Source organism: Aristolochia californica, unplaced genomic scaffold (assembly GCF_029961685.1).
Source record: "Aristolochia californica isolate CCGP_79_NKW_82.1479 unplaced genomic scaffold, dmAriCali1.0.hap1 SCAF_6, whole genome shotgun sequence".
Lineage (NCBI taxonomy): Eukaryota > Viridiplantae > Streptophyta > Magnoliopsida > Piperales > Aristolochiaceae > Aristolochia > Aristolochia californica.
Genome location: NW_027182257.1, coordinates 34,377,916 through 34,388,021, shown reverse-complemented (window position 1 = coordinate 34,388,021; position 10,106 = coordinate 34,377,916). Strand labels below are relative to the sequence as shown.

Sequence of the window (10,106 nt, the reverse complement as noted above, 5' to 3'; positions counted from 1 at the left end):
TGCGGGAGATAGGGCAAAAAAAAAACGAAATGAGAAGAGAGCATGAGAGGGTGTGTGGGAGAGAGAGGGGGGAAAAAAATAAAATCGTCGAGGGTTCGAACCCCGATGATCGTTTTATATGGATGAAGGGCAAATATAGGTGGAAACCACATTCCGTCGCTTACGCCTTGGAGATGATTTTCGAAGTTATATTAGGGGGGGTTAGTCCACAATGAAGTGGAAATGAAGTGAAAAATTGAATTGAAGTGAGATGAATTGCTTCCACTTCAATTCATGTTTGGGTGTTAGTATAGACGAGTTCAAGTGGCTGGAAAACAGATTCCAGTGTTAGTGCCCCCAAATGAAAAATATAATATAAAAAAGAGAATAAGTAAAATTTTATAATATACTTAAATAGAACATATACCTAAACATATAATTAACAAAAATAAGCGTGGTTACTACACTTATAAGTGATTTAACGTGTAGTATTAGAATATATTAATATCTTAATTAATGAAAAATTATATTATATTACTTAATGATTATAATTTATTATATATTAAAACAATAATTATGGTTTAATTAATTATAAAAATTGGATAATTAAACCAATTAATGATTATAGTTTATTATAAATTAATATACTAATTACGTGTGACTAGAATAAATTATTTAAAATAAATTAAAAAGTTAAAAATAACATAAGTGAATATAATAAATAAATAAATTATTCTGTAATAATATAAGATATAATTTAACATTAAAACTCATTATTTTAATAAAAATAAATAAATACATAATAAATAAATAAATATATTAATTTATCAATAACATAATATATATTTTAAATATTATTAATTAATAATATATAAACAAAAAATGAAAAATTAATGGTTTAATTAATTGGATAATTAAACCAATTATGACGATGTTTAATTTTTCCTAAGTTAGGAAAAATTAAATATCGTCTTCGTCTTCCTCTGCGACGATCTTGGCAACGACGATGGCGGCGGGCAACGGCGACGGAGGCGACGCTCCGACGGTGCGCCGAGAGGGAGAAAATAGGGAGGCCGAGAGAGAAGAGAAGCCAGGAGGCCGAGGGGCTTTGGCCTCCCGTGCTTTGCGACGGAGGTCGAGAGAGGGAGGAAGGAAGGCCGACAGAGGGGGGGGGGGGGGGGGGGGGGCGGAAAGAGAGGGAGGCCGAGGGGCTCTGCGACAGAGCCTCCCGTGCTCTGCGACGGGGGTGGGGGCAGAGGGAGGACGACCGACGGGGGTGGGGGCAGAGGGAGGAAAATCGCGGAGGCGGGGAAGAGAGGGAGGCCGAAGGGGCTCTGCGTCTGGAGAGGCTAACGAGAGGGAGAACAGACGGGGGGAAAGAAGCAACGCGCGTCGCGCGTGGAAAGCTGATGATTCGCAAAATAGGTAGGAAAGTTTTTGCCTGAACGAATGAAATGGTGTTATCTCACTTCAATTCAAGTCATTCTGGACTAGCGCCATAAATGGGATGAACTAAGTAATACGGGGGGAATTCATTCCACTTTGTTGTGGACTAACCCCCCTTTAGTCATCTATATGACTTGAAGTCCGGCTCTCCACTAACAACCGAGATGAATTGAATAATGCGACTGAAATTCATCTCTTGAGTCAAGTTGACTAACCCCCTCGAATATTATTTGTATTTATTTGTTTAGACTATTCCTTTGTGTGGATTTTAGTACACGGCTAATGTGAATCCCTCCCAACCATCGTAAGACATTTCTACCACATCAGTTTCTAGAAGGGAACACTAAGCCGCCCGTAGGTTGTTTCTTCCCATGCCCTAGCAAAATGAGCTAAAACACCTCGCGAAGAATTCGAATTGGACAAAAGGGTAGATACACTTTCTCCTTCTTCACACGTTTATTCAAGCCCAAGCAGGAATCCCAACTGTTTCACCTTTACCAGCTGAGATTGGGTTCTTGTAAACCATTGTTAGAGGATTTCTTGGGTTCAGCTTGCAGCCGTCTTTACTGTTCTCCTCAAAGATGCTTCGTAGAACTAACACATACGGATTTAGAAAATTTTGATTATTTTCTTCCTCCTTGCATGCATGTTAAACTTTGGACAAATTCTGCCACCACTTCAATTCGATTTTCTAAGTGGATGCTTACTTTGTAAAAAGTAGTGGGAAATCACTGCCATATTTACTTTTGACTGTTCACGTCCGGGCAGTAAAGGTTTAGGCGGAGATAAAATTTTTTGTCAGAATACTGTAGGCACTGACTTGGCCTGCCCTGTCCAGGGACTGCATCAATAAGGATTACAGTAGCAGAACAGCTTTGGCTCCCTGGGTGATGAAGACACGGAGGTTTCTAAACCTCATCTGCATCCGTTCTGAAAGGGCCACGAAGTGTTTGATAAATTGCTAAGCTCAAAAAGGTCCTAACAGTTGTGAACCATCTCTGGGGCAAATACCCAAACGCCTTCCTTCTCGATGATTTGGTGTCTGGGATCATTCGGAAGAAACTCGGCAGGAGGAACCCACTTCTTTTTGGTGGGTAGCATGTCCATTTTAACGAGTGATTGAGAGGCAGCCAGTGTATTAGTATTGCCAGCTGCAATGAGCATCACATGTGATGTGCCCTCTTAACGGGCATGTGCCATCTTTGAAACTTGAAAAAGCCTCCGTTCATTGAAAGATACTGGTGTGTTGACGATTTGTTGAAACTAAGAAGAAAACCTTGATTATTTCAGAGCGCGTTAGGAGTTAAAAAGAGCCAGAGCCAGTTATGAGTTTTCTGGAAGAAACACGACAATGCCGGTGTTGCAGTGAATCAACCTGAAAGACCGGAAAACTTGATGGAAGAATCTGAATGCCTGATGAGAAAGGAAATCTTTCTTTTCCGCGAGCTTACGTCCATGAAATGGTAGAGGAATTTTAACAAACATCTTTCGTCCCGATCTCAGAGCTGCAACGCATCCTAATGTCAAATTTAGGTAGATTACGAGATCTTCGGTTGTTGGGCCTTGTGGGCCCGATGAGATTCTACCCCCTAATTAATTACAATTAACCAAGGAAAACGAGGTCGTGGCTTCTAATCTCCACCATAATCCACAGAGATTCCAGAGGTTACCTCGTCATTAAGTTAACGAAGCTTTGTGGTTGTGAATGACCGTCGGCAAGTTGCAGGTACGGGCATTCAATAGCTGTACGCAGGGTGGGACCGAAATCTTCTCCCGATCGAGGCTGGAGGCGTACTATCGTAATAAACTGGAGAAGAAAAAGAGGCAAATATTAGGGAAAAAATAAAAATAAATTATAATTCATTTAGGTAGCGATTGAAAAGAAAATTGATGATTAAGAAATTGTGATTAAAAAAATCGTATATCATATAGTAGACAAGATCCATTCACCCAACCCATAAAATCATGTGAGTAATGGGGGTACTACAAAACGTAGCTTACAAGTGAGTTTAGTTTGGACACATGCAGTCTAACGTGTAACAAGTGGTTCAGGCATAGTGCAGGTATTATGTCATTATTATAGCTAAACCTATTCATACTTGGGCTCAATGCAAATTGTAAGCTTGCACGTGTGCAACATTTTCTTGGACTTCAGCCTTGGGGGGCCGTTTGCTAAAATCTGGCATACGTGCGACCATCTCGGAGTGAATTTTGCAGGGGACTCACTTTATAGATGCTTTTACATGCGCTTTGATTTGCTGGAAGATCTAGAAAATACTAATACTTGCGCGTTGCCCCGCCTTAGAATACACGCGTCTCGAGTATATTTTTAACTGGTCCCATCATGTAAGCGCTAGTGCAAAATGTCTGAGACGCGTCTCATGGAGTTAGAGTCAACGGTTTGTGATCTGGAGCAAAGATCTGGTCCGGTGCCCCACATGGATGTTTGAATTTTGCCCGCCAAATCGACGCCGATGAAATGAACCGGTCGTTTGTCTTATAATTCAAAGTCAAAAGAAGGGCACCGGAAAAAACAAATTTGAAAATTAAAAGGGTAAAGAAGAAACACCGAGGCGGGAAACCCGATCGCATGACTCGCAAAGCTTTGGCTTTTTCTCGATCGAACGCGACGGGGACGATCCACGTCGAGTTGGTGAGCCACGCGCTACATTCTCTTTTCCAGCTGGGCGACCTCTCGCGCCATCCAAAGGACGGGCCCTCTCGGGCAATCCGCCTATTTGATTTTGAAGACCTACGTCGTGGAAACGATCGATGCGCAATGTGGATCTTCGCTTCTGACTTAGATCCTCCCGATATGTCGCCCTAACGTGGCGTAAATTGGCGGGATGATTACTGCCGTTTCGCGCTTAAACTGTCCGTTAGACTGCCAACGTAAACAGTAAATATTACTACGCCGTAAAAACTCTCTTACCCAGCCCGCAGGTCCAACTGCATTAAGTGCTGTCTCTAACGTGTTCTTATCTTGACAGTCAGACCCGGATTGTGCGGAGGACAGGAGCATTCTTTTTCGATTTTTTTTTTTTCTGCTGACTCATCTGTCGCAGATCATGTCGGGAAAGTGGGACGGCTTAAAGACTATCGCCCTCACGTGGTCCCCTGACGGCTAGCACATGAGTCTCGAAGGAGGGACCCATTTTGTTAACAAAAGAAAATCGAGTACTCGTGGTGGTGCAGAAGAGTGACAAACGTCCGAAAGCGTGCACCCGCGTCGCGGTCGACCATACGAGGGTGGGCGCGGGCGGATATTAGACAAATAACAGGTCGAAACGTGTCTGTACGGCCGCCCATGTAGTTGGGGGTGTTTTTCGTGAGTACTTTTTTGGGGAAGTCGCGTGAAATGACTGTAGTTGCCCTTCTCTGGGGGACGTTAAAAATATTTGCGGCGAATCACACGCGCACGACCCGGTTATGATTGGGTTTACCTCGACTCTAAGCACGCCCAGAATCATGAAATGAAAATTTCCTTAAAACTCATCCATCATTTTATTTGTAGAATCTGCTCTCAGAAATTTAATTTTTCTCAAAATAATGGCTTTCACTTTCTTGTTTGCCGACAGCGAATCCTATTTCCCGCCACCCTCCTAACATCACACTCTTTTTTCCTGCAAGTCTGTTTCCTGACTTTTCCGGCATTTGGAACTCTTAATTCCACGCAGAGCCCTAATTTCCGCCAAAAATAGAATTGTCGGATTTATCAGGAAAATGCATTCCAATTATTTGTAGAGGAAACAGGAGAGGGGACATGTTCCAACCGAATCATATGTCCCCAACTTACCAAATGCAAATTCCATCATTTGTGCAATAATATACGCTCACGTGGATATACCCGGTCGGTCCCTCTATTAATCCCCTACAGAATCAAGTATTCTTTTCTCTTTTTATCGTCGTCAGTAAACGGTTAAGTTACTGATGAAAGATGATGATAGATAGATAGATAACTCAAAAAACAGTTTAGGAAGTCGATTAATGGACGGAGTTAAATTATTCGTTCGGGGCTCATATACGGAAAGTTAGATATTAGGGAGTGCGGCGATCATACACCGAACGCAAACGGCGGTATGAGGACGCGAGCAAAAGCTGAAGGATCCGACACGGAAGGCATGTCACTATAATTCCGATCGGCAGATACCTACTTGACAAGGAAGCCAAAACCAGCAGCTCGCCACGTCCACCTTGGGCCCGGTCCTTGCCACGTGGATATTACGGAATAATCTCTCAACAACCAACACCCGCCCTATGGAGTCGGTCTCACGCAAGAGAGTCGAGCGGGCGTCCAGGTGGAAACCAAGCTGGACGCGGGAACCGTTTCAATGCGTTTAGGTCTAACACGTGGAAGGATAGTGGGCCCGAGACGGTGGTTGACCTGGATTGGAAAATAGCTGGCAGGTAGGTCAGCGCGGTCGGTTCCACTCACGCCATGTGATCGTCTGCCTTTGCGTATGGGCGTGGTTTTGAACTTTAAATAAGAAGCATTACCGGCGAAGAGGTGTGTGAGCTTTCGAGACAGAGACAGAGAAACAGAACAAAGAAAGAAAGAGGGACGGTTTTACATGCGGCTCTGAGATTCGGGCGACCCTTGCAGAGCTTCGCCAGCGTCTTGGTTGGCGATTTCGTCGATGGGCTAGGGAGTTTGGACAGAAAGAGGAAGCAGGAGGCTACCTGGCATTGGTTTCTGACCGTATTTTGCTGTTTTTCTTTGTTTATCTCGTGGCCTGTTTTCGGAAACTTCAGGAAATTTAAGGGGAAAGAATTAGGGGTTCCTGTCCTGAGACTTTTTGGTGGGAAAGAAGATGGAGTGGCCGGCATCATTGAACGAATACGAGAAGCTTGTCATAAGGATGAACACTCCTAGGTTCGTTTTCCATGGGTTTAGATCTCTCTCTGTTTTCATTGTTTCTTTCTTTCTTTCTTTTTTTCAAAATTTTGATTGTCTGGTGCTTGGTTTTATTGCGGATATCACCTACTGAATTTTTGGCTTCTTGGCATCTCTTTCTCTAATTTTTGTTGGCCAAACGTTCGGTTTGTGCTGAAACTTGGAACTTCCTGATGTTCGTGTCGTTTTATTCTTTTTTTTTTTTTTCTTTTTTGCCTAGAGGTTAAATTGGAGGAAATCTGGAGGGTAATTTGTGTAGCTCTTCCGGTTGCTATCACAGAGTTTTGCCTTAAATTGAACTTCCCTTCAATCATTTTACACGGTTTTCTCAGTTTTTTTTTTTTTTTTTTTTGTTTGATGAAATTGCTCATGGTACCAGAAATTTCAGACGCTGCTCGCTTGATTTCGCATAATTCATCAAATATGAAGAATTCATTTGCACTTTTCTTTCACATATAACATTTTCTCTAGTCTGATATTCGCAGTTCTACGACTTTTCAAACCCCGCTTTGATTTTTCTCCTATTTCTTGCTTCTGTTACAGTCTATTGCATTTCCTCTTTCAAGAAAGTTCCTTCTGACGGTCTGCTTTACCTATCTGACTTCATGGCAGGGTTATTATTGACAATGCCGTCTGCGATACAGCCACTCTCGTCAAGGTAACCCTCTCAAAAATTCTGTGAAGAACGCTGAGAATTTTTTGCAAAATAGATGACAAAAAACTTAGAGGCTGAAAGCGGGAAAGAAAGCTGAAATCCTTCTCTTTTTCGAACTTCCCCTTTCAGGTAGACAGCGCAAGAAAGCACGGCATCCTGCTTGAGGCGGTACAGGTCCTAACAGACGTCAACCTCTGTATCAAGAAGGCGTACATTTCATCCGACGGCCGGTGGTTTATGGATGGTAATGTCCTGTTTTCTAATGCACCCACACCTTCCTTTCCTTGCACACCCTCTCACTACCATTTGTTTGCTTCCGTGCAGTTTTCCATGTCACTGATCAAAACGGCGATAAACTCACTGACGCGAGCGTTATCAGTTACATTGAGCAGGTTGTTATAAACTTTTAATCTCAACGATTAGAAGGTTTTTTTTTGAGGACTCGCAAATTTTGTTCTAATCGCTTGATTGCTCATATTTCCTGTTTCAGTCGTTGGCGACTAGTAACGGCCCCGGGCCAAACGGTTTCAAAGGCCTCACGGCGTTAGAATTGACGGGGACCGACCGTCCCGGACTACTGTCGGAGGTATTCGCGGTTCTGGCGGATCTCCAATGCAATGTGGTGGAAGCCAAGGTATGGACCCACAATGGCCGGATCGCCTCCCTGATCTACGTCAAAGACGAGGACTCCGGCTCCCCTATCGAGGACTCCGTCAAGATCGACCGGATCATCGGACGGTTGAGGAACGTACTCAAGGGGGACAACGACATCCGCAGCGCCAAAACCGCCGTGAGCATGGCGGTCACCCATACAGAGCGGCGGCTGCACCAGATGATGTTCGCCGATCGCGACTACGAGAGGAAATCAACCAATTCTTCGTCTCCGCCAGTGGTATCCGTGCAGGACTGGTCTGAGCGTGGTTATTCTGTTGTGAACGTAGAGTGTAAGGATCGGCCGAAGCTGCTTTTTGATATCGTGTGTACGCTGACGGATATGGAGTACGTCGTCTTCCACGCCACTATTGACACTGATTGCGCACAAGCTTATCAGGTTTGTGTTTTTTCCATTTCATCCTCAGTTTTTGCTCTCCTGTCTCTGTGACTGTCTCTCTCCCCTTTGAACTGGACGGAAAAGTGCTTTGATTGTGTTGATTTTTTTTAATTGACTTGGGAATTGTTTGTGGGAATGTAGGAATTTTACATTAGGCACACAGATGGAACCCGAATTAGCTCGGAAGCGGAAAGACAACGAGTGATTCAATGCCTACAAGCCGCCATCGAAAGAAGAGCATCCGAGGTAGTGATTAATGCTTCTCGTGATTATTTAAATCGTGCATTGCAATTTGCTTTTTTGATTCTGGGGAAAGTAGCAGTTACTACTAGTAATTGAATTGATGGTGTGCGCACGGGGTGTGAACAGGGGGTGAGGCTGGAGCTGTGTACAGCGGATCGCCGGGGCCTACTGGCGGATGTGACTCGGACATTCCGTGAGAACGGGTTGTCCGTGACACAGGCAGAAGTTTCGACAAGGGGCGATACTGCTGGGAACATTTTCTACGTGACGGATGCGGCGGGACTGCCGGTGGACCCCAAGATGATCGAATCCGTCCGACACAGAATCGGCTTTAGCAGCCTTAGAGTGAAGGAATTGTCCACCTACCCAAAGGCCTCTCCTTCCTCAACAAGGGATGCATCGTCAGGGGGGGTGGGTCTCTTTTCGCTGGGGAGTCTGGTGAAGAGGAATCTATACAATTTGGGGTTAATCAGATCCTGTTCTTAGGAGGGTCTCCCTCATCTGTAGGCTGTAGCATATACCTTGCTTGCTTCTCTCTTAGATAATTATTAGGCTTGTACATACAAAGGAAAAAGAGGGGAAAATGAAAATGTCCTTGCCAAGTGTTTGTTCGATCGGGTAGAGAGGGCCCCACCCTCAAAATGTATTAGATTAGAGAAAAAGGAAAAAGAAAAAAAAATAAAAATTGAAGCTTATAGATTTGGAAAATGGAAGAAAAGAAGATGGGTCATGATGGTTGAGTGGGTGATGTTAGCTAGGAAGTTCCTTACACTTGTACATATGGACGTGAATGATGTTACTGTTGCTACTGAGGGTTGACTCATTGCCGCTCAATCTATGCGTCTCTGATATTTTCTTTTGGAAGTGTGGATTAGAAATGAAAATGGAGTTGTGTTTCTGTGTATCTGTTCGATGCAATTGAGTTCTGCGGATGCCAAATATTTCATTTTATTTGCCAAAGGAAACTGGTCTTCAGTCAGAGAGACTTTATCACGTAAAATCTAGGTGCAAACCAAGTTTTAATTGTTTAAGAGAAAGAAGGGCTGGTAGGAGACAAGACTCCTGCCTGACTGTTTCCTCGTTGAATACGCAGAAAATTTCGCTGTTTCCAACCAGTTTCTTTCTCTGTTTACAACTTGAAGAAATAACAATAAAAAAAACTGGCTTTCTCATCTTCAACCCTCTGCAATAGAAAAAAATTGTTATCCAGGATGGAACGGAGAGTGAGAAGAGTAATTTAAAACTGCTAAAGGCTGGGAACGATTTAAAAAATAGCTTCATCTAACTAAAGATGGGGAGACGAGAAGCGGAGAGGGGGGTGAGTTAAACACCGCATGACGCGTGAAATAGTAAGAAGCTAACGTGCCGGCAGGTGCGCCGTGTAAAGCGGCTTTTTTTTTTGTCTGTTTTTAGCTTTGTAACGAGCGGAGAGTGGGAAGAGGCTTTGGCGTGCCCATGTTCCACGTCTTCCGCTCATCACATGAATATATTATTATTTACTGAAAGATGTCTTTTAATGGTCGTGGTTATCGTCGTCACATGGGGGGCATTCTGTTGGCCTCCCGCCACCATCTCTCCCGGTTTTTTTTTTTTTTTTTTAATCTCTCAAACTCTTTAAAAAAGAAAAAAAAAAAAAAAGCCGTTACCCGCGGTTCTTTTCTATCTTGACAAGTGACAACCTTCCTTCCAGAATATCTTTCCTCTCGTGAGATTAGATTTTGTGAGTTTTTAATTGCGACTTAACGAGACTAATAATGCTCTCTTGGATTCTGGTGTGTGCTTGGGGTGTAGAACCTTAATCATTTCCGAATCCCCCCCCCCAACATAACACTTCCATT

The 10,106-nt window shown here is 43.5% G+C and overlaps 1 protein-coding gene across 1 annotated transcript; it reads left to right on the top strand.

The window, feature by feature from the left end:
* Positions 1-5,954: 5,954 nt before the first annotated feature.
* LOC137934476 (ACT domain-containing protein ACR8-like) lies at positions 5,955-9,166 on the top strand. Its single transcript, XM_068778839.1, has 7 exons — positions 5,955-6,298; positions 6,932-6,977; positions 7,104-7,218; positions 7,299-7,366; positions 7,465-8,025; positions 8,167-8,271; positions 8,395-9,166. The coding sequence occupies exons 1-7, from the start codon at positions 6,237-6,239 to the stop codon at positions 8,752-8,754; spliced, it is 1,317 nt and encodes a 438-aa protein (XP_068634940.1). The 5' UTR covers positions 5,955-6,236; the 3' UTR covers positions 8,755-9,166.
* Positions 9,167-10,106: the final 940 nt, after the last annotated feature.